This window comes from Bos javanicus, chromosome 8, assembly GCF_032452875.1.
Source record: "Bos javanicus breed banteng chromosome 8, ARS-OSU_banteng_1.0, whole genome shotgun sequence".
Taxonomy (NCBI): Eukaryota; Metazoa; Chordata; class Mammalia; order Artiodactyla; family Bovidae; genus Bos; species Bos javanicus.
This window is the reverse complement of record NC_083875.1, coordinates 29,240,117-29,265,576: the sequence shown is the minus strand read 5'-3', so window position 1 is coordinate 29,265,576 and position 25,460 is coordinate 29,240,117. Positions and strand designations below refer to the sequence as shown.

Here is a 25,460-nt window from a genome sequence, read left to right as displayed (position 1 = left end):
AATATTGTAATATAATACAATTTTAAAGAAAATGCTATGGGGTCATAAAAGAGAAATGAATTTCCTGGGAGTTTGGGGGAAATTTATCACAGAGCAGAGGGCATTTGAGCTGTTATTGATAATTGTCTTCATGGTTACCTAAAACAAACTAGTACACATAAGTAAATGAAAATAACCTCTTTATTTTTGAATACTCAGAAATTTCCACTACTACCAATCAGAAGCCCCAAATTTATAAAATATATTGCAGAGACCTATTTAAATGTGTAGATGATATGATTTTAATACAGTTTCCTGATCAGTCCTCTAAACCTCACATGAAATGTATATGGTTCAATCAGACTTTATATTATGAAGTATTAAGGAAATTTGGAATTCTTTGTCAACCTTTAATTATCATGTGTGGGAAGAATAGGAATATATTCCTTAGGTTACTACCACCTGTGAGATAGATTTTTTTGTATTCCATAACTGAAATGTTCAGAACTCTGTCTCTTAATTCCTTGGCCTTTTTATTTTAACAAAAGAAAACTGCTTTTCCTTTTATAAAGCAAGCTTAGAAATCTTTTAGATTTTAAAAAAGTCTTTTTTTTTTTTTAAACAACTTGATTGAGGGCTAGATGAAAATTCTCTCCTCTCTCTATTGGCTGTTGATGGGTTTAGGTTTCATCCTATAATTAGGTGTTAGTATCACATAGTGTTCTTTTGTGTAACTCTCCAAGGGAATTCAGTTTTTAAAATAAGTTTAAAAAAAACCTCAATGAAGCCCCATCTTAAACAGACAAAGCTGGTACAATATTTCTCTCATCTGGGCTTTAGAATTCAGGCTTCTATAAAAGAAAAATCTTAATTTTATGCCATGTCTCCTTTCTTACCCAGTATTGAAGTGATAAATAGAGGTGTACTTCTCTGGAATATTAATGGGGATTTTTAATGGAGTTATCTCATTTTAAAAAAGCGTTTTTCATTTTTTTTAATTCATGTCCTCTTTTGATAAACATAAAAATTCCATGCTTCTCTTGGCATTCTTTGAAATTTCAAAACAAAGCAAAGCCATAGTAATTTTAGAATGACGTAATATTTGATCTTGGGAAAATGTTATTTTATGTTTTGCTTCTATTTATTTAAATTATTTATGTGTTTGTTTCTGCAGTAGCAGTGAAAACTTTGAGGATGCTTATTAGCCATGAGCTTTACTACTGTAGGCAGTGTGAGACATGCAGTGGTAAATTGCCACGTTCTTTCCTTTGTCATTTTTATAGTTTACTTCAATGTATAACTTATCAGTAGAATTAAAAGCATTTAGAAGATGAATGTATGTTTTCATATTTATTTTATTTCCAAAATTCTGTAACTAAGCCAGGGAATAAAGTGACCCTTTCCTCATTCACTGGCTAAATTTGATTTATATATCTAGTGATCAAGTGAGGTGAGAGCTTGTGATGGCAGAGGAGCGTGGGAAATGTTCATTGAAAATAATACCACAGACTGAAGGCAGAAGAGGAAGAGTTGAGGGTGGTGGTAAAGGAAGATATCAGATTAGGTGTGGGATCAGATTGGGCATCTGTCAGTGGGATGTGTGCTAAGACAGCAGTTAGGGATGGGGTATACAGCATGTCAGCATGACCGGGTAAGTGCAGCTGTGATCCAGGGACAACTTGGAGTTTGTTGCATGGAAAGGAAGTATTTCAGAATTTTGTCTTAAATGATCTAGGGTAGCAAGGAGTTTTTCTTTGTAGTTTCCTGGGAAACCGTCCACTGGTGCTCTGTGTAAGCAAATGATGTAGAAAGTGAGTCTGGCGCTGGTACTGCCTGTTATTTCCAAACATTCCTTAATAGTCAATTATATCTTATCAATAGTCAAACATATATCAATGTAAGTCAAACATATCTTATATCAATATATCAGTGCTATGCTATGCTAAGTCACTTCAGTCGTGTCCTACTCTGTGCGACCCCATAGACGGCAGCCCACCAGGCTCCCCCCGTCCCTGGGATTCTCCAGGCAAGAACACTGGAGTGGGTTGCCATTTCCTTCTCCAATGCATGAAAGTGAAAAGTGAAAGTGAAGTCGCTCAGTCGTGTCCAACTCCCAGCGACCCCATGGATTGCAGCCTAACAGGCTCCTCCGTCCATGGGATTTTCCAAGCAAGAGTACTGGAGTGGGGTGCTATTGCCTTCTCCGCAATATATCAATATCTTATATCAATGGTCAAACGTATCTTAATAGTCAATTTATAGAATTAAAATACATTGTTCTCATTGTAAAAATGCCTCCAATATAAGGGAACTTTAAAACAGAAAGTAGAGGTCTGCCCTGTTACTCTGCCCACTCCAGTCCTACCCCTCATCTAAGGGTATATAAACATATAATTACTTAAATATGCCTCAGTAATACTCAGTGTCCATCTTTTAATTCTTGCGTTATTCTTGTAGTGCTTGCGAGCTTTTCTGTTACGTTTCTGTTTTCCTAATACGTTTAACAAATTCCTTATTGATCTATGTTTTATTTCCTTCAAAATTTTTTGCTTTACTTTAAAATGAATGATTCACCAACATCCTTGCCTGTGTCTTCGGGCTGTCATACAAGTGATTCACCTGTGTAAATGCCTAGAAGTATAATTGCTGAATCTTCACGTTTTATAACTGTGATAGGTATTACATAAAGTTACCAGTGAGCACTGTTTTTGATTGTTGAACTGTGCTGACTTTGGGGATTTAGAGAGATAACCATGTACTGGACTAAGGTTGTAACTATATCTATGTTATTTTATTTCATAGGTTAGGAAGGAGGAGTACTTTAACTCTGATATGTTCTAACTATTTGAATCCTTCAGACTTGAAACCTTCTTTTGGAGTTCAAGAAATATTGTTTATATAAGTGCATATAAAGAATTATACTTTCGGGGCTATGTTTCTGGAAGATGTGGAAAGAAAGGAAGTTTATTTTCTAACAGCACAGTGTGGTTTACTTTGATGTTAAATGTCAGTTCAAAAACAAACTCCAGTTTAAAATATTTTAAGTTCAACACCTCCCTCTAGTGGAAAAAAAAAATCACTCAATTTCCCCTGCCTTTCAGTTTGTCAGTTCAATTGCTCAGTCATGTCTGATTCTTTGCAACCCCATGGACTGCAGCACGCCAGGCTTCCCTGTCCATCACCAACTCCTGGAGCCTACTCAAAATCATGTCCATTGCGTCGGTGATGCCATCCAACCATCTCATCCTCTATTGTCCCCTTCTCCTCCCACCTTCAGTCTTTCCCAGCATCAGGGTCTTTTCCAATGAGTCAGTTCTTCACATCAGGTGGCCAGAGTATTGGAGTTTCAGCTTCAGCATCAGTCCTTCCAGTGAATATTCTGGACTGATTTCCTTTAGGATTAACTAGTTTGATTTCCTTGCAGTCCAAGGGATGCTCAAGAGTCTTCTCCAACATCACAGTTCTACCCTTAATGTGATTTAATTAAGTTGGGGTCACCGACTTGATGGACATGAGTTTGAGCAAGCTGTGGGAGTTGGTTATGGACAGGGAAGCCTGGGGTACTGCAGTCCATGGGGTCTCAAAGAGTCAGACACGATTGAGCGACTGAACTGAACTAACGTGATTTAATTTGTTGCACACACAGACACACACTCACTCACTATAGGAATCCAAGTATCTTTGGTTTGATTAGAAAATAAATTCTGTGACAAAAAAATTAAAAAATTTATTTGGGAGGAGGCAAGTTAATTTGGATGTATAACTGCATGAGGTATTTTATAGTTCTTTTGTAATTTTCTTACAGTATACTAATGCATATATATGGAATTTAGAAAGATGGTAACAATAACCCTGTGTACGAGACAGCAAAAGAGACACCGATGTATAGAACAGTCTTATGGACTCTGTTGCAGAGGGAGAGGGTGGGAAGATTTGGGAGAATGGCATTGAAACATGTATAATATCATGTATGAAACGAGTTGCCAGTCCAGGTTCGATGCACGATACTGGATGCTTGGGGCTAGTGCACTGGGACGACCCAGAGGGATGGTATGGGGAGGGAGGAGGGAGGAGGGTTCAGGATGGGGAACACATGTATACCTGTGGCGGATTCATTTTGATATTTGGCAAAACTAATACAATTTGTAAAGTTTAAAAATAAAATAAAATTAAAAAAAAAAAAAAGAAAAAAAAATTTTCTTGTATATTATAATGCACCCCAGACATGGATTATATTGATTAAACCATATACCTATAACAAGTATCTGAACATATAAAAATTAATAGGGATTAATGTATAATTAATTAATACCCAATATAGCCAATCAATACCATTAATATTGCCAACATTTACCATCTAGATTATTTAGTGTTTGTCATGTTTGCCTAAGAATTCATAACAGACACATTTTATATCACTGAAGACTGAATCATTCACTAGCACCCCACCCCCACAAGATAACCATCCTTCTGAAGTTGGTGTTTAACTTTCTGTCTGTAAACATTGATGATATATATTTTTTTATAGTATTTTGTGTATTTAAAAGAGATGCATGCAGTATCACACAGTATGAGTCTTTGTCCAACTTTTCTCCCCTCTTATGTTTTTGAGGTTTAGCCTAGTTAATAAACTATCTCTGGTTCATTCAATTTAACTGATCTATAGTGATTTATCATAGCATAATCATCCATTACAGGGTTGATTGAGATTTAATTTCTTTCTAAGTTTCAGTTATTTCAGGCAATGCTTCCATAAACATCAAATATTTTTATGTGGGATGTATTTAGTGTATTTGCAATTATTAGATAAAATATATGCTAAGTTATTTTCCCAAGTGGTTGTATCAATTTGAGAGAAGACTTTCTGTTCCCTTGAAGTCTCTTGAACCCTTGGTATTTTTCAGATTTAATTTCTTTTGCATTAGAATGTGTGTGAAATTTCTCTTGCTTAAATTTCTGTTTCCCTGACATTGCTCATGTTATGTTTATTGGTCATTCATGTTTCTTCTTTTGTGAACCGCAATTTTATTTTTTCTCCTTTATCCTTTTTGTTTGTATATTCTTATTGATTTATAGGAGTTTCAAATACATTTGATAACTTGGTTACTTAAATCCCATGGCAAACATCTTTTTCCTCTTTGTGGAGACATGGAAACAATTTACATTGTGTGCAGTTTTAAATTTTAATGTAGTTGAATGTATCAGTATTTTCTTTTATTGATAGTACTTTTTTATGTCTTATATAACCTAAAATCATAAAGAAAAAAAATTTTTCTGTATAGAGCATGAAGGAAGGTTTAATTTTATTTTTTTCCATATGGATAACCAAATGTCTCTACTAGTCATTCACCTGTCTATGCTGTTACCACTTATTGATTTAAAATGTCATCTGTGTCATATATCAAGTTCCTTCATAAAATCTACAGTTTGTTTCCTGGTGCTTTGTTCTGTTTCACTTACATGTTGTTCTGTTTCACTTACCTGTAGATCTGTTTCTAAATCAATACTAAATTGTTTTATTTGCCATGGCTTTAGAGTAATTCTTGATATCAGATAGAGCAAACTCCCTTCTGCATATTCTTAATATATTTTCTGAGGGAGTGGGGAGGAGAGTTATTCTTAGCCTTTTAATCTTCCATGTGAGTTTGAGAATTGACATGTTATTTATATTCTACCAAGAAACCTTGTTGTAATTTTATTGGAATTGAATTGGATTTATAGGACAGTTTGCCATAAATTGACATCCTTAATTTCTTCTGCTTTCCACTCTTTTTTTTTTTTTCTGTTTTTGAAGAGATTTCTTCAATTTTATATCACAACTTTTCTATTAAATTCTCTTTCTGCTTTTAAATTTTTTAATTTCCAAGAGTTGTTTCTTGTTCTTTGACTATAGTTTTATATAGTAGACTCTTCTTGTTTCATGTTTCTAATACCTTATTTTAACTCTGTGGATGAAAGTCATACTTGTTCTGAAGGTGGTTCCCCTCCCCCTGCCTCCCTAGATTGTCTTTGTTTTCTCCGAGTGTTTGATCACGTTTGTCTGAATTTCACACGAAAAGCTTTCCTCAAATGTCTGGTGATCCTTGTCTGTGTGTTCATGTTTAAGAAAGAAGCACTAAAAAGCTGGTAGAAAGCTCTTGTTGTGTGTGGAGCCCTTCCATTTAATTGGAGAACCTTTAAAAGGCCGGAGTCTGTAGCTTTTTCCCCTCGGCCTGGTTATTTCCCCACAAAGGAGCCTTCTGGTCTCTTCTTTGTCCTTATAGTACCTTGAGTGTAGGAGTCAATGTTCTGGGAGCTGAAGAAAGAAACAGAGCTGTGAGATCTCATCCCCCACAATTTCCCAGTCTCCTCCAATTTTTAATAAAGTGTCTTATCCTGTCCTTCAGTTGGGTCTGGTTTTCATGACCGCAGAACCTTTTTGGATCAGCCTTATTGGTTTGCAAATAAACTCTCTCTTTTTCCAGAATGGAGAGGGCCCTTTGTCTGGGAGGGAGTTGGCAGAGGGGATCTGAGAACAGAGCTAACTGCTGCTTATAGAGGCTTCCAACAGTGTTCTGTGTTCACTGCCACTCCGTGGCTTGGCTTCAGGGGTAATTCCTGCTTCCAATTTCTGATTTTTTTTTTTTACGGATATGAATTCAACTTGCTATTAGGCCCTGCCTTTTTTGAGTATTTAGCAAAGTTGAGAAAGCTGAAACCCATCACTTAATCACTTGTCCATTTATTTTCCATCTTCCAAATTCGCTTTTGACATCTGTTGGCTGTCATCTCTTCTGTCACTCACTTTTATTCTGTCTTCATTTAAGTGGGGTTTCAGGAGCAAGCAGAGATGATTGGATAGGTTTGATCCAGTCAACTTAAGTGGTGATATCCTCTTTCTACTTATGACTTTTTGAGACCTTACAGTTTCATTTCATATTTGAGTTCTGGTTTTACGGAATGTTTTTAGTATGAAAAGCAGCCAGGGTGTTGGGTTTCATAGCTATAGTTCTTTTTTTCTTTCCAGTTTTATTGAAACATAATTGATTCTCCTCCTCCTCCTTCTGCATGCATGCTCAGTCCTGTCCCGTTCTTTACGACACTGTGGACTGTAGCCTGCTAGGCTCCTCTGTCCATGAAATTTCCCAGGCAAGAATACTGGAGTGGGTTGCCATTTGCTACTCCAGGGGATCTTCCAGACCCAGGGATTGAACCCATGTTTCTTGTATCTCCTGAATTGGCAGGCAGATTCTTGACTACTGCACCACCTGGGAATCCCAATACAATATGGTGTTGTTAACTGTAGTCATCATGCATACATCATATCTTAATATTCAATTTATAGCATTTTTATAAATTTATTATGGCATAAGTATTACAGTCTTTCCATATGGTGTTGTTAACTGTAGTCATCATGCATACGTCATATCTTAATATTCAATTTATAGCATTTTTATAAATTTATTATGGCATAAGTATTACAGTCTTTCCATAATACTGTATTGGAAACATTGTTGAATTAAAAAAAAGCACTTAACTTGTGATGATGGACTGATACTCATTTTCTCCATTTACAAGAGAGAGACATATGGTATGGTAATGTAATTCTTTGAAAGCAAAGTCACAAAACAGTCAGAAAACTAGCTCATTATTAATTTTATATTAAATATCATTCACCTTGGGCTTCCCTGGTGGCTCAGCTAGTAAAGAATCCACCTGCAAATGTGGGAGACCTGGGTTTGATCCCTGGGTTAGAAAGATTCCCTTGGAGAAGGGATCAGCTGCTCACTCCAGTATTCTGGCCTGGAGAATTCCATGGAGTGTTTAGTCCGTGTGGTTGCAAAGAGTCAGATATGACTGAGTGACTTTCACTCACCTCATGTCTATTTCAGGATAGACTGTCTACTTCAGTACAGATCTTGCACATGATATTCAACACGAATACGTAGTTGATGATGATGACCCAAAAGCATCTCATACAGTTCTAGCTCTACAGTTACTAGATTGTCACATGAAAACACATATACACAATAGGTAAGTTTATTAATGTGTGCATGTTGATTATTTACTGTATGCATGATGATGATGATTATTAAGTAGAAGTGAATCATCATAACGGTCTTCATCCTTGTCATCTTCATGGTGAGTAGGCTGAGGAGGAGAGGTTGGTGTTGCTGTCTCAGGGGTGGCAGAGGTGGGAGAGATGGAGAACAGGAAAGGGGAGACAAGAGAGGCAGGTGTACTTGGTGTAACTTTACAGAAATACATTGTCATTTCTGACTGCCATTTTTGCTTTTTCATTTTTCTAAAAACGTGTTTATATGATACCAACCTGTCTTTCATTGTTTGGTTTAGTTTCAGGACCCATGTCATAGAAGGTTCCATGTTGTAAAAGAAGTCCTTTGTTGTTCAGTCACTAATTCATGTTCAGCTCTTTGCTACCCCATGGACTGCAGCACGCCAGGCCTCCCTGTCCCTCACAGAAGTCAAAAGCAGTCTTAAAACCAGCGTCAATTTGTGTTCTGGCACTGCTTCTTCTATGTCATCTTCCTCATCATCTGAAACTGGTTTGGAAATACTCATCTCCGTCAAGTCATCTTCTGTTAATTCCTCTAGTGTGCTGTTTATCAGTCTTGAATTTCTCCAAGATCTATATCTTGAAACCCTTCACCGCCCCCCCCCCCATCTTTTTTTTGCCCCGTATCTGTAATCTCTTTCATAATTTCCTTGATTGACTCGGTCATAAATTCTGTGAAGTCATGGATAACATCTGGACATAGTTTTCTCTAGCAGGATTTATTATTTCAGATTTGATGGCTTGGACATCTTTTCCTAATGATGGCATTTTTCAATGCTGTAATCCTTCCGGGCTTTTATGATGTTGTCTGTATCAGGGCTGTCTTCCATAGCATTAACCACCCTTTCTATAGAGTACCGTGTGTGGTGTTGTTCAGTCACCTAGTCGTGTCTGACTCTTTGCTACCCTATGGATTACAGCCTGCCAGCCCTCTCTGTCTGTCACCATCTCTCAGAGTTTGCCCAAGTTCATGTCCATTGCATTGGTCATGACATCCAACCATCTAATCCTCTGATTCCCTCTTTTCTTTCTCCCCTCAATCTGTCCAGCATCAGGGACTTTTCTAACGAGTCAGCTGTTCGCGTCAGGTGATCAAAATACTGGAGCTTCAGCTTCAGTGTTAGTCCTTCCAATGAGTATTCAGGGTTGATTTCTTTTAAGATTGACTGATTTGATCTCTTTGCTTTCCAAGGGACTCTCTGGAGTCTTCTCCAGCATCACAGTTCAAAGGCATCAGTTCTTGGCGTTCTGCCTTCTTTATGGTCCAGCTCTCACAACCATACATGACCACTGGAAAGACCATAGCCTTGACTATATGGACCTTTGTCGGCAGAATGATGTCTCTGCTTTCAAACACACTGTCTAGGTTTGTCATAGCTTTCCTGTTAAGAAGCAATTGTCATCTGATTTCATGGCTGCAGTCACCAGCCTCACTGATTTTTCCCAAAAGAGGAAATCTCTCACTACTTCCGTCTTTTCCCCTTCTATTTGCCATGACATAATGGGGCCTGATGCCATGATTGTAGCTTTTTAAATATTTAGTTTTAAGCAGACTTTTCCACTCTCCTCCTTCACCCTCAGCAGGAAGTTCTTTAGTTTCTGTTTGCTTTCTGCCATTTGAGTGTATCATTTGCATATCTGAAGTTGATGTTTCTCCTGCCAATCTTTATTCCAGCTTGTAACTCATCCAGCCTGGCATTTCTCATGATGTGCTCAGCATATAGATTAAATAAACAGGGTGACAACAGACAGTCCTGTCATACTCCTTTCTCAGTCGTGAGCCACTCAGTTGTTCCATACAGGGTTCTAACTGTTGCTTCTTGACCCACATACAGATTTTCCAGGAAACAGGTAAGATGGTCTGGTATTCCCATCTCTTTAAGAGCTTTCACATTTTGTTATGATCCACACGGTCAAAAACTTTAGTGTAGTTGATGAAACCAGATGTTTTTCTGGAATTACCTTGCTTTCTCTATGATCCAGCAAATGTTGGCAATTTGATCTCTGGTTCCTCTGCCTTTTCTAAATATTTCTAAATAAATTCTAAAAACATTCCAGCTTGAATATCTGGAAGTTCTTGGTTCACGTTAATGCTGAAGCCTAGAATGCAAGATTTTCAACATGACCTTACTAGCATGGGAGATAAGTGTAAGTGTCTGATGGTTAGAACATTCTTTAGTACTACCCTTCTTGGGAATTGGGATGAGGATTGACCTTTTCCTGTGGCCATTGCTGGGTCTTCCAGATTTGCTGACATATTGAGTGCAACATTTTGATAGCATCATCTTTCAGGATTTTGAATAGCTCTACTGGTGTTGGAGAAGACTCTTGAGAATCCCTTGGACTGCAAGGAGATCCAACCAGTCCATCCTAAAGGAGATCAGTCCTGGGTGTTCATTGGAAGGACTGATGCTGAAGCTGAAACTCCAGTACTTTGGCCACCTCATGTGAAGAGTTGACCCTGATGCTGGGAGGGATTGGGGGCAGGAGGAGAAGGGGATGACAGAGGATGAAATGGCTGGATGGCATCACCGACTTGATGGACATGATTTTGAGTGAACTCCGGGAGTTGGTGATGGACAGGGAGGCCTGGCGTGCTGTGATTCATGGGGTCTCAAAGAGTCGGACATGACTGAGCGACTGAACTGAACTGAACTGAACTGGAATTCCATTGCATCCACTAGCTTTATTGACAGCAGTGCTTCCTAAGGTCCACTTGACTTCACACTCCAAGATGTCTGGCTCTGGGTGACTGACCACACCATTGTGGTTATCTGGATCGTTAAGATCTTTTTTGTACAGTTCTATGTATTTTTCCCATTTCTTCTTGATCTTTTCTACTTCTTCTATATCTCTACTGTTTCTGTCTTGTATTGTACCCATCTTTGGGTGGGATGTTCCCTTGCTATTTCCAGTTTCCCCTTCTGTAGTTTTCCTCTATTTTTATGCACTGTTCATTGAAGAAGGCCTTCTTTTCTCCCCTTGCTGTTCTCTGGAACTCTGTGTTTAGTTGGGTGTACATTTCCTTTTCTCCCTTGCTTTTCACTTTTCTTCATTCTTCAACTATTTGTAAAGCCTCCTTGGATAACCACTTTTCCTTCTTACTTTTCTTTTTCATTGGGTGATTTGTTCGCTGCCTCCTGTAAAATATTACCAACCTTTGTCCATAGTTCCTCAGGCACACTGTTTACTAGCTCTCACCCCTTGAATCTGTTCATCACCTCCACTGCATATTATAGGGGATTTGATTTAAGTCGTACCTGGCTAGCTTAGTGGTTTCACCACTTTTTTTTAGTTTAAGACTGAATTTTGCTATGAGAAACTGATTATCTGAGCCACAGTTAGCTCCAGGTCTTGTTTTTGTTGACTGTGTACAGCTGTTCCATCTTTGGCTACAAAGAATTTAATCAGTTTGATTTCGCTATTGACCATTTGGTGATGTCCATGTATAAAGTCATCTCTTGTGTTGTTGAAAAAGGGTGTTTGCTATGAACAGTACATTCTCTTGGCAAAATTCAGTTAACCTTTGCCCTGCTTCATTTTTTACTCCAAGGCCAAACTGGCCTGTTACTCCAGGTATCTCTTGACTTCCTACTTTTGCATTTCAATCCCCAGTGATGATTATAACATCTTTTTTAAGCGTTAGTTCTAGGAGGTCTTCTAGGTCTTCATAGAACTGATCAACTTCAGCTTCTTTGGCATTGGTAGTAGAGGCATAGGCCTGAATTGCTGTGAGGTTGAATGGTTTGCCTTGGGAATGAACCGAGATCATTCTGTCATTTTTTGAGGTTGCACCAAGTACTGCATTTTGGACTCTTGTTGACTTTGAGGGCTACTCCATTTCTTCTGTGGGAATCTTGCCCATAGTAGTAGATATAATGGTCATCTGAATTAAATTCGCCTGTTTCTGTCCATTTTAATTCACTGATTCCTAAGATGTTGATGTTTATTCTTACCATTTCCTGCTTGGCCACTTGCAGTTTACCTTGATTTATAGACCTAACATTCTAGGTTCCTATGCAATACTGCTCTTTGCAGCATCAGATTTTACTTCCATCACCAGACATAACCAGACACAGCTGAGCATCATTTCCACTTTGGCCCAGCTGCTTCATTCTTTCTGGGGCTTTAGTAGCATATTGGACATCTTCTGACCCAGAGGACTCATCTTTTGGAGTCATATCTTTTTGTCTTTTTTATACAGTTCATGAGGTTCTCACAGCAAGTATACTGGGGTGGTTTGCCATTCCCTCCTCCAGTGGATCACATATTGTCGGAACTTTCCACTATGACCCCTCCATCTTTGGTGGCTTTACATGGCATGGCTCATAGCTTCATTGAGTTATGCAAGCCCCTTCACCACAACAAGGCAGTGATTCATGAAGGGAATCTTATGACTGCCTGATCTAGAGCCTGAATTAGAGATGTTGTGTTTGGGGCAGGTAAACCATTTCAGTGTCTTTAGTGTTAAACATTTCTTTTTCTTTGGGATGGTCTTGGTCCCTATTTCCTATACAATGTCACAATGGACATATACAATGTCATATACAATGGAGGAGAGGAAACCTCCATCCATGGCTGTCTGAGGAGGCCTTACAAATAGCTGTAAAAAGAAGAAAAGCAAAAAGCAAAGGAAAAAAGGAAAGATATACCCATTTGAATGCAGAGTTCCAAAGAATAGCAAGGAGAGATGAGAAAGCCTTCCTCAGTGATCAGTGCAAAGAAATAGAGGAAAACAATAGAATGGGAAAGACTAGAGATCTCTTGAAGAAAATGAGAGATACCAAGGGGACATTTCATGCAAAGATGGGCTCGATAAAGGACAGAAATGGCATGGACCTAACAGAAGCAGAAGATATTAAGAAGAGGCGGCAAGAATACACAGAGGACTGTACAAAAAAGATCTTCACGATCCAGATAATCACTATGGTGTGATCACTCACCTAGAGCCAGACATCGTGGAATGTGAAGTCAAGTGGACCTTAGGAAGCATCACTAAGAACAAAGCTAGTGGAGATGATGGAATTCCAGTTGCGCTATTTCAAATCCTGAAAGATGATGCTGTGAAAGTGTTGCACTCGATATGCCGGCAAATTTGGAAAACTCAGCAGTGGCCACAGGACTGGAAAAGGACAGTTTTCATTCCAATCCCTAAGAAAGGCAATGCCAAAGATGCTCAAACTACCGCACAACTGTACTCATCTCACAAGCTAGCAAAGTAATGCTCAAAATTCTCCAAGCCAGGCTTCAGCAATACGTGAACCGTGAACTTCCAGATGTTCAAGCTGGTTTTAGAAAAGGCAGAGGAACCAGAGATCAAATTGCCCACATCCACTGGATCATGGAAAAAGCAAGAGAGTTCCAGAAAAACATCTATTTCTGCTTTATTGACTATGCCAAAGCCTTTGACTGTGTGGATCACAATAAACTGTGGAAAATTCTGAAAGAGATGGGAATACCAGACCACCTGACCTGCCTCTTGAGAAACCTGTATGCAGGTCAGGAAGTAATAGTTAGAACTGGACATGGAACAACAGACGGGTTCCAAATAGGAAAAGGAGTACATCAAGGCTGTATACTGTCACCCTGCTTATTGAACTTATACGCAGAGTACATCATGAGAAACGCTGGGCTGGAAGAAGCACAAGCTGGAATCAAGATTGCCGGGAGAAATATCAAGAACCTCAGATATGCAGAGGACACCACCCTTATGGCAGAAAATGAAGAGGAACTAAAAGGCCTCTTGATGAAAGTGAAAGAGGAGAGTGAAAAAGTTGGCTTAAAGCTCAGTTCAGTTCAGTTTAGTCACTCAGTTGTGTCTGACTCTTTGCGACCCCATGAAGCGCAGCACGCTAGGCCTCCCTTTCCATCACCAACTGCCGGAGTCTACGCAAACCCACGGCCATTAGGTCGGTGATACCATTCAACCATCTCCATCCTCTGTCGTCTCCTTCTCCTCCTGCCCTAAATCTTTCCCAGCATCAGGGTCTTTTCAGATGAGTCAGCTCTTCGCATCAGGTGGCCAAAGTATTGGAGTTTCAGTTTCAACATCAGTCCTTCCAATGAACACCAAGGATTGATCTCATTTAGGATGGACTGGTTGGATCTCCTTGCAGTCCAAGGGACTCTCAAGAGTCTTCTCCAACACCACAGTTCAAAAGCATCAATTCTTTGGCACTCAGCTTTCTTTATAGTCCTACTCTCACATCCATACATGACTACTGGAAAAGCCATAGCTTTGACTAGGTGGACCATTGGCAAAGTAATGTCTCTGCTTTTGAATATGCTATCTAGGTTGGTCATAACTTTCCTTCCAAGGAGTAAGCATCTTTTAATTTCATGGCTGCAGTCACCATCTGCAGTGATTTTTGAGCCCCCAAAAATAAAGTCTCTCACTGTTTCCACTTTTTCCCCATCTATTTGCTGTGAAGTGATGGGACCTGATGCCATGATCTTAATTTTCTGAATGTTGAGCTTTAAGCTAACTTTTTCACTCTCTTCTTTCACCTTCATCAAGAGGCCTTTTAGTTCCTCTTCATTTTCTGCCATAAGGGTGGTGTCCTCTGCATATCTGAGGTTCTTGATATTTCTCCCGGCAATCTTGATTCCAGCTTGTGCTTCTTCCAGTCCAGCGTTTCTCATGATGTACTCTGCGTATAAGTTCAATAAGCAGAGTGACAGTATACAGCCTTGATGTACTCCTTTTCCTATTTGGAACCCGTCTGTTGTTCCATGTCCAGTTCTAACTATTACTTCCTGACCTGCATACAGGTTTCTCAAGAGGCAGGTCAGGTGGTCTGGTATTCCCATCTCTTTCAGAATTTTCCACAGTTTATTGTGATCCACACAGTCAAAGGCTTTGGCATAGTCAATAAAGCAGAAATAGATGTTTTTCTGGAACTCTCTTGCTTTTTCCATGATCCAGTGGATGTGGGCAATTTGATCTCTGGTTCCTCTGCCTTTTCTAAAACCAGCTTGAACATCTGGAAGTTCACGGTTCACGTATTGCTGAAGCCTGGCTTGGAGAATTTTGAGCATTACTTTGCTAGCTTGTGAGATGAGTACAGTTGTGCGGTAGTTTGAGCATCTTTGGCATTGCCTTTCTTAGGGATTGGAATGAAAACTGTCCTTTTCCAGTCCTGTGGCCACTGCTGAGTTTTCCAAATTTGCCGGCATATCGAGTGCAACACTTTCACAGCATCATCTTTCAGGATTTGAAATAGCGCAACTGGAATTCCATCATCTCCACTAGCTTTGTTCTTAGTGATGCTTCCTAAGGTCCACTTGACTTCACATTCCACGATATCTGGCTCTAGGTGAGTGATCACACCATAGTGATTATCTGGATCGTGAAGATCTTTTTTGTACAGTCCTCTATGTATTCTTGCCGCCTCTTCTTAATATCTTCTGCTTCTGTTAGGTCCATGCCATTTCTGTCCTTTATCGAGCCCATCTTTGCATGAAATGTCCCCTTGGTATCTCTCATTTTCTTCAAGAGATCTCTAGTCTTTCCCATTCTATTGTTTTCCTCTATTTCTTTGCACTGATCACTGAGGAAGGCTTTCTCATCTCTCCTTGCTATTCTTTGGAACTCTGCATTCAAATGGGTATATCTTTCCTTTCGCTTCTCTTATTTTCACAGCTATTTGTAAGGCCTCTTCAGATAGCCATTTTGCTTTTTTGCATTTCTTTTTCTTAGGGATGGTCTTGATCCCTGTCTCCTGTACAGTGTCACCAACCTCCATCCATAGTTCATCAGGCACCCTGTCTATCAGATCTAGTCCCTTAAATCTATTTTTCACTTCCACTGTGTAGTCATAAGGGATTTGATTTATGTCATACCTGAGTGATCTAGTGGTTTTCCCCACTTTCTTCAGTTTAAGTCTGAATTTGGCTATAAGGAGTTCATGATCTGAGCCAGCTCCCAGTCTTGTTTTTGCTGACTGTATAGAGCTTCTCCATCTTTGGCTGCAAAGAATATAATGAGTCTGATTTTGTTTCTGACCATCTGGTGATGTCCCTGTGTAGATTCTTCTCTTGTGTTGTTGGAAGAGGGTATTTGCTATGACCAATGCGTTCTTGGCAGAACTCAATTAGGCTTAGCCCTGCTTCATTTTGTACTCCACCGCCAAATTTGCCTGTTACTCCAGGTGTTTCTTGATTTCCTACTTTTGCATTCCAGTCCTCCATAATGAAAAGAACATCTTTTTTGGGTATTCATTCTAGAAGGTCTTGTAGGTCTTTATAGAACCATTGAGCTTCAGCTTCTTCAGCGTTACAGGTCAGGGCCCAGACTTGGATTACCATGAGATTGAATGGGTTGCCTTGGGAATGAACAGAGATCATTCTGTCGTTTTTGAGATTGCATCCAAGTACTGCATTTTGGACTCTTTTGTTGATTATGATGGCTACTCCATTTCTTCTGAGGGATTACTGCCCACAGTGGTAGATAAAATGCTCATCAGAGTTAAATTCACCCATTCCAGTCAATCTTAGTTCGCTGATTCCTGGAATGTTGATGTTCAGTCTTGCCATGTACTGTTTGACCACTTCCAATTTGCCTTGATTCATGGACCTAACATTCCAGGTTCCTAAGCAGTATTGCTCTGTACAGCATCGAACCTTGCTTCTATCACCAGTCCCATCCACAACTGGGTGTTGTTTTTGCTTTGGCTCCATCCCTGTATTCTTTCTGGAGTTGTTTCTCCACTGATCTCCAGGAGCATAATGGGCACCTACCAACCTGGGGAGTTCATCTTTCAGTGTCCTATCTTTTTGCCTTTCTTAGTGTTCATGGGGTTCTCAAGGCAAGAATACTGAATGTGGTTTGCCATTCCCTTCTCCAGTGGACCACACTCTCTCAGACCTGTGCACATTCAGAAGACTAAGATCATGGCTTTGTGTCCCATCACTTCATGGCAAATAGATGGGGAAACAGTGGAAACAGTGACAGACTTTTTTGTAGGGGGGCTCCAAAATCACTGAAGATGGTTACTGCAGGACTGAAATTAAAAGACGCTTACACCTTGGGAGGAAAGTTATGACCAACCTAGATAGCATATTAAAAAGCAGAGACATTACTTTACCAACAAAGGTCCGCCTAGTCAAGGCTATGGTTTTTCCAGTAGTCATGTACGGATGTGAGAGTTGGAGTATATGAAAGCTGAGCCCTGAAGAATAGATGCTTTTGAACTGTGGTGTTGGAGAAGACTCTTGAGAGTCCCTTGGACTGCAAGGAGATCCAACCAGTCCATCCTAAAGGAGATCAGTCGTGGGTGTTCTTTGGAAGAACTGATGTTGAAGCTGAAACTCCAGTCCTTTGGCCACCTGATATGAAGAACTGACTCACTGGAAAAGACCCTGATGCTGGGAAAGTTGAAGGTGGGAGGAGAAGGGGACGACAGAAGATGAGATGGTTGGGTGGCATCACCTACTCAATGGACATGAGTTTGAGTAAATTCCAGGAGTCGGTGATGGTCAGGGAGGCCTGGCGTGCTGCAGTCTGTGGAATCGCAAAGAGCTGGACACAACTGATCCACTGAACTGAACTGAGTGTTAAACATATGGGGTTCTGGGTGGCCAGGGGCAGCTTGTTCAATGACAAGACAACTTTAAAAGGCAGTCACTTACTTGGCAAGGCATTTCCTGACTTTAAGGACAAAGCATCTATGGACCCAATCCAGAAAACGTATTCTTGTTGTTTAGGCCTTCTCGTTGTACAACCAAGGGACTGTCAGCTCAGGGGTTTGCAGCTTTATAGATAAGAGCAGAACTGATCATAAAATCCAACTTCATTTGCACAGAGCAATAAAGTTAGTCTGTCCCTTCCTGCCTTTAACCCTATATGCTTGCTTCTCTTCCTTATGAATAAATGTCATTTAGGTATTTTTTTCCAGAATGAGGCATTTTGGTCTGCATTAAAAACCTGTTCAGGCAGATATCCTTTCTCCTCAATGATTTTCTTTTTTTTAAACTGAATTATAGTTGATTACAATGTTGTGCTAATTTGTGCTGTACAACAAAGTGGCTTAAAATAATTTAAAAGTGGTTTTAAAAATATATATACATTTTAAAAATATTCTTTTCCATTATGGTTTATCCTAGGAGATTGGATATATTTGTAGTTTCCTGTGCTGTATAACAGAACGTTGTTTATCCATTCTAAATGCAATAGTTTCTATCTAGCAACCCCAGCCTCCCAGTCCATGCCTCACCTGCCCCCTCCTCCTTAGCAACAAGTCTGTTCTCTGTGTCTGTGCGTCTGTTTCTGTTTTGTAGATCACTTCATTTGGGCCATATCTTAGTCCTCAGTGATTTTCTTAAAGGCATCTGGAAACTTATCTGCTGCCTCTCAGTTGTCAGAAGTTGCTTTTCTTGTTATCTTTGCATTTTTTAAAGCCAAACCTCATTTTAAAATTATCAAACCATTCTTTGCTGGCATTAAAACTCTCCAGCTTGAGATCCTTCGCCTTTCTTTTGCTTTAAGAAGTCATACAGTGACTTGGCTTTTTTCTCTAATCATGTTAGAGTCTATAGGTGTGGCTTTCTTAGAGCAATGCCGCACCCACCTAAAAGCTGCCTTTTCAGTATAAGATAAAAAAGGTATATCGCCAAAAGTGCAAAGTTTTCATACCTGCTCTTGTAGCTGCAGCCATGGCATCACTGATTTCTTTTTCTTTTATAGGGGTCCCTACACTAGATTCATTTATCTTGAAATGGCAGGCAGTCACAGCTATAGACCTGAAGCTATGGTGCCTATCAAACAGTTCAACTTTTTCTTGTTATGTCATGATTTTTCTTTGCTTCTAGAGAGCACTTCCAACATCAGTAATGGTACTTTATATGGGTCCTGTGGTGTTATTCAGGGTTTACAGTATTGCACTAAGCACAGTGAAAAAGTGAGAATTGAGAGAGAGAGAGAGAGATTGATCAATCACTTTTTGCTGCAGTATGAAACTTATTGCAAAGATGAATTGCTCATGTGGAGATGACTAGCATCAGGCCCATTTTAAGCAGATGCTTATAACATTTGAGCTCACTTGAGCAATGCAACAGGAGGTGGATACAAAATTATTACAGTCATACACTATGATTACAGTTAATCTTATGGAGTTATAACACTGCATCTTTATGTTTACATTTCATTGGAATGTGAGGCCATGTACAGTCTTTATGTGCGTGCTGCTGCTGCTGCTAAGTCACCTCAGTCATGTCCGACTCTGTGCGACCCCATAGACGGCAGCCCACCAGGCTCCCCCGTCCCAGGGATTCTCCAGGCAAGAACACTGGAGTGGGTTGCCATTTCCTTCTCCAGTGCATGAAAGTGAAAAGTGAAAGTGAAGTCGCTCAGTCGTGTCCGACTCTTTGCGACCCCATGGACTGCAGCCTATCAGGCTCCTCCGTCCATGGGATTTTCCAGGCAAGAGTACTGGAGGGGGTGCCATCGCCTTCTCCACTCTATGTGCATAAGTTTTGATAAATTTTAATTTTTAATGATAGATTTATGTATATTTTACAGTGGTAAATGATAAAATGGACTAGAACCTACATCTGTTTTATGCATTCTTGACATACCTAACTTAATTTTTTTTTTTTTTTACTGTTTCTAGGCTATGCAATTTGTGAAGTTTTTCAAATTGTCACAAATCTCCAAAAAATTATCCAAAGTATTTATTGAAAAAAATTATGTAGAAGTGGACCCATGCAGTTCAAACACATACCCATGTTGTTCCAGAGCCAACTGTATATATAATATATACACACATACATCTGTCTGCTATATACCATATTTTTTTAATCTGTTTATCCACTGATGGACATTAAGGTTATTTCCATGTCTTGGCTGTTATATAAGACTATTGATTTTCAAGGCCACCAGGGGTTGGAGAAGTGGAGTGTGGAATTAGGGCAAGTTTAAATGTCACAAAACTTGCTGTTCTTACTGAGATGCAGATGATTTTATATAGATCAAATGCTTCTTAGGTAAATTGTAAGCCTTTGGTTAATTTCTAGTTATGAAAAAATTTGATCTTGATATTTTTTTTCCAGTGTTCTTTTTTTAATTTTTAAAGTTTATTTATATCTATGGCTGTGCTGGGTCTTTGCTGTTCCACGCGGGCTCTCTCTAGTTTTGGGGAGCAGAGGCTGGTGGCTTCTCTCGTGCAGCATGGGCTCTAGGCACACAGGCTTCAGGAGTTGAGACCCGTGGGCTCTGGAGTGTTGGCTCAGCAGTTGTGGCGCCTGAGCTTAGTTGCTCTGCAGCATGTGGAATCTTCCCAGACTAGGGACGGAACCCATGTCTCCTGCACTGGCAGGCAGATTCTTATCCACTGTACCACCAAGGAAGTCCTTGCCAGTGTTCTGTAGCTGTAATGGAGGAAAGAATTTTTGGTGGTCCTTACTCTGCCTTTCTGGAACTATTTATGTTCTCTGAAGATATTCTGAAGTTTTCTTCTCTTTGTATATATTCCTCTCAGGGAATGTTTTTTGTCCTCCCCGTTTGATTTAGAACTCACCTTTTATGTTGGGGAATTTTTAAAATATCACGTTTTCTTGTGTTTAAGAGTGAGGGACTAAAAAACTTGTTGGAAGCTTTTCAGTATTAGCTCTTTCAACCTTGATCTTTGCTGTAGGATTATCTGGTGGATATTTGAAACAGATAAAACCCTCCTACCTTCCCCAACTAACTTACAAAGATGAAGGAAGCAGAAAACTAGATTGAGTCATCGTCAAAATCCCAGGCTTATATTGCTCCATGAATGAACAGAAAGAAACATTCAGGGAGCAAATAATTTCAGTCTTCTTTAAACTCTACCAGAGAATAAGAAAGATAAGTATGTTATCTTGATAACATACCAAACTAATAATCCTGACACTAAACTGACAAGGATACAAGAAAAGATAATTATAGTCAATCTCATGAATATAGGTGCAAAAATATTATATAAAATTAGCCAACTGAATATAGCAAAATAGAAAAAAAGATATAATATTAAAAGCCTTTATATAAGAAATGCCAAGTGAGTCTAACATTAGGAAACTAATCAAGGTAGTTTTAATTAATGTAATCTGTTAGCTTAATTCTGTAATATAAGTTTCTGTGAATAGAATTCCTAAAAACTATACTGAGGAAAACATTTTTTTTTTTCCAGAAAAAACTATGTAGGTATGTTTATATCTACATCCAATAATGTATAGTAATTATCACATAATATTAGTGATGACAACTTCTACATTAAAACTGTGATTTTTAGGTCAGAATTTCATCTACATCTTGAAAGACTTTTATTTGAAAGCTGTCTATTAAGTGATATTTAATATAAGTCAAGCATCATAAAGTAAAAGTCCTAACTGATCAGCAGTTCATTTTCAGTTCTTTTTTATAGGATTAAATTCAAACTCACATGGACTGATGGACATCCATTAGTGTAGTATTTGGAATGATTGTATTCTTTCTATATTACTTATCAATAGAATGGGAATCACAAGTCATCTGATAAATAAATCCTGTGAGCCTTACTGAGTATTTTAATAGCTTTTATTTGATTTAATAGTGCTTGAAATAACTGCCATCCACTATGAGATAAGTTTTCCTGGTTATAGACTTTTTTTATTTCAAGTTACTTGTATTACTTTGTAATTAGCTTTGTAAATTGCTCTTTATTCTTTTTAATGTATACACAGTAATCTAAGTAGATGGTTGAAAGTTGGAGATTATGTATCTGTAAATGAAGAAGGCATGTAATTTAACAGTGGATTTGAATTAATACTACTGATTGCTTGAATGAGAAGGTCCTATCATATAGAATAATAATGGTGTCTGATACTTGTGTATGCTTAATGGTCTTAAACATGCTTTCATATATGAAGGTACTCTTATGATATAATTGGATTACATAACACTGTTCATCAAACCATTTGTTTCTGAATCCATAGAGTCATGATAAAAACTGTGAGTACTTCTGTTGGTTGTAGACAGTGTTGGCATACTCCTGCTATGGTACCCAGCTTTGTTCTTATCTATGCTAGCTTAAAGATTGAAAATGTATAAGTAGATGAACTTCTGTATATTAAGGAATTTCCATTAAGGAAATTATTAAGAAAATAATTATTAAGAGTTCATATGAATATGAATTATAAATTATAAATGAGGGAATGTGAAGAGAAGAAATTTAAATTTTGTTCTTCACTCTTTGATTGTGGACTATGCTGCCGGGTCCTTTCCAAACTTAGAATCTTTTATAGAGAATTATATTTGGTGCTTGCAACATTCTCACTGACTCTGATGACAACTTTTGAGTGGCTAGGAATACGTGGAAACATGTATATTTGTGTGTAATATATGTGTGTATGTTCCCAAATAAGATGATGCTGGTGAGGGAAAAATGGTAAACAGGACTTTGTCAAAGACCTTAAGTGAGAATGATGAGTCTAGATTAGTTACTGTGGAAATATCTTTGATATGTGTGTTAACTTTATATTTGAATGTCTATAAAATTAAACTGAATTTCTGAGTTTAGTTGGAAAAGAAGATTGAGAGATTTAAATAGAACTGCTTGATGCTATTTTCTTTCAGTAGTACAGCAAAGATTTAAAATCTTGAAAACTGAAGAGAAAATGAAATACAGCCATCTAGTGGCTGCAACTTTAAAAGCTCTAAGCATAGAAAGTATGAACTCACATAAAAATCTCTCAAGGGCCATTATTATGTATTCAAGCTAATCATTCCTTATCACACAAAGGAGAAACATACATTTATTTTACTAAATATTTAAATAAAATTTTAATGAGACGGGAAAACCTTTATATGACAGTTGAACTTTATGTAAATATTCTCAGAGGTCAGTTGAACTAGCAAACACAGTAAGCTATATACATTTTCAGTTGTAACATGTATTAATTATAAAACTCCAGTAGTGCTTTTAAAATACATGTATATTCTGAAACATCACTGAATAATATCTAGACCTCTCTTGCTTATATAAATGAACCTATTATGATGGTTGAAGTACAGGTTTAGTTGCTCATTAAATTTTAGTCATTGTTGGCTTATAAAATTTAATGATGCAGAACTGAACTATTTTCTAGGAGCAAGATAATGCTGTACAAAATATGCACAAGAAAGTGGAAAAATTAGAAGCTGAACACATGGAGTGCTCTGACCTTTTACGGCGACAAACAAGTGAACTTGAATTTAGTACTCAACGAGAGGAACGTCTTAGAAAAGAGTTTGAGGTATATTTTTTCATTTTTTTATAGCATATATATGTTGTCCAGTAGGTAATTTAAGGTCAGAGAAAGTTTTTCTCTGCAATAAAACAATATTTTGACATTTATTTATATTGAATATTGGCTTCCTTAAAAACTTTTGTATCTGAGTACATTTTATTTTGCTCCTAATTAAAAAATACTCATTTAAAACAATTAATTGTCCAGAAAAATTTGGTAAGTTTGAAGGTAACTGTTAGCATTACAGGGTTGGGGAAACAACGCAGGAAAAGATTTTGTATATCTAATATTAAATTCTAATTTTGAGTGTTTGAATCCTGTGTAGCTGCTTAGTTCTGTGAAATTCTTTTCAAGTTAGACTTTAGATGGGAGAGAAGCATTAATTTAAGAATAAAAAAACGTGATTTTTATGGGTAAATGATACTGATAACCCCTTTAATCTTTAGAGATATCTAACTTATTTCTTAATTTTAAAAAAGGATTTTCTTTTTCTTTGTGGGAAATTATTTCAAAAATAAAGCACTCAAACATAATTTATAATTCTTATAAGGTAAATAAACATTTATAAAGAGTATTTAATGATAAAATGCTGAAGGTGCTCTTGTTAAACTCACTTCTGTCATTTAACATTGTGCCAAGAATTTTAGCTAAAAATATATAAAAGTAAGAACAACGATAAGAATTTTAATTTTTGGAAAGAAAGAGGTATGATTCTTATTATTTTTAGATAATATGGTAATAACCCTAAATGGTCAAGAAAATCAACTTTGAAATTATTGACGCCAGTAAGAACATTCAATAAGAAGGTCAAAAAGAAAATAATATATAATAATTATGTTTACATCTTACATACCAACAATAATTAGAGAATAAGATACTAAAAATGTTTTTGTTACCACAATGACAAAATAGAAATAGAGCTAACAACAAGTACATTAAAAATTATGAATTGTAACTGAGAGTCTTAAGAGAAAATGGTGAAACATTTTGGAAACACTTAACAGTGTACAGGTATGAATCCTCCCTAAATTATATTATGGATTAAAGCAGTTTCAATAAAAAATTCAGTGGAGGGCTTCCCTGTTGTCTTAGTGGTGAGGAATCTGCCTACCAGTGCAGGAGACATAGGAATAGAAAGTATAAAGGCCACGAGATGTGAATGTGCTTGAAAAGTATGAGAAACAGCAAGTAGGCCGTTGTGGTTGAAATGTATTGAACAAGAGAAGAGATTAGTAGGGTATATTGAATGGTAGGTAGATGTTATAGAGTCTTGAGGTCTTTTGGAATTTTGTAAGAACTTTGGCTTTCTTTCTGAGATATAAAGATATTGGGCAGTTTTGAGGAGAGGAGTGACGTGTCCCCTCTGATTTGTCTGTATACTCTTTGGAAGACAGATTATAAGAGGCCACTTAGGAAACTATTAAAATAATTTGAGATTGTGGTATTTTAGACCAGAGTAGAGGGAGAAGGCAATGGCAACCTACTCCAGTACTCTTGCTTAGAGAATCCCATGGACGGAGGAGCCTGGTGGGCTGCAGTCCATGGGGTCGCTAAGAGTTGGACACGCCTGAGCGACTTCACTTTTACTTTTCACTTTCATGCGTTGGAGAAGGAAATGGCAACCCGCTCCAGTGTTCTTGCCTGGAGAATCCCAGGGACGGGGGAGCCTGGTGGACACAGAGTCGAACATGACTGAAGCAGCTTAGCAGCAGCAGCAGCAGCAGCAGTAGTAGATGAGGTGGTCAGATTTTCTATGTGTTTTTAGAAGATAGAACCAGTAGGGTTTGCAGACTCATTGGACCTGGCTTGTGAGAGAAAAAGAAAGGGAATAAAGGATAATGCCAAAGATTTTGGCTTGAGCCTTTGGGGAATGATGCTGCTGTTTACTCAGTGGGGGCAAGAACGCAAGTGAAGTAAATTTGAGAAAGGCAAGGAGTTTGGTTTTAGATAACGTTAAAATTGGCATGCGCATTAGACATCCATTTGGAGATGCTCAGTAGCACTCAAATACAAGTATTGGTCTTGGGGAAACCTTACTGTAGAGCGAGGAGATGTGCTGAATCTTTCATTGGCAACTGGGGAAGTATTACAGTCTATAGGTGTTTTCTCTTTGTTTCTTGAGTTCTACAAGGAGTGATCTGCCAGTTTCCTCTTTGGTGGTTATTAAATGGAAGAAGGAAATGGAGGAAAAATCTGT

General features: G+C 38.2%; 1 protein-coding gene across 8 annotated transcripts in view; it reads left to right on the top strand.

The window, feature by feature from the left end:
* The window catches only part of CCDC171 (coiled-coil domain containing 171), a 341,259-nt gene that overhangs the window by 34,892 nt on the left and 280,907 nt on the right, over positions 1-25,460 (top strand). For all 8 annotated transcript variants that reach the window (XR_009737984.1, XM_061425240.1, XM_061425244.1 and 5 more), the window contains one exon: positions 23,123-23,269. Coding sequence is in view for 7 of the 8 variants with exons in the window: in XM_061425240.1 (XP_061281224.1) it covers positions 23,123-23,269 (147 nt within the window). In the remaining variant the exon portion in view is untranslated. The remainder of the gene's footprint in view (positions 1-23,122; positions 23,270-25,460) is intronic.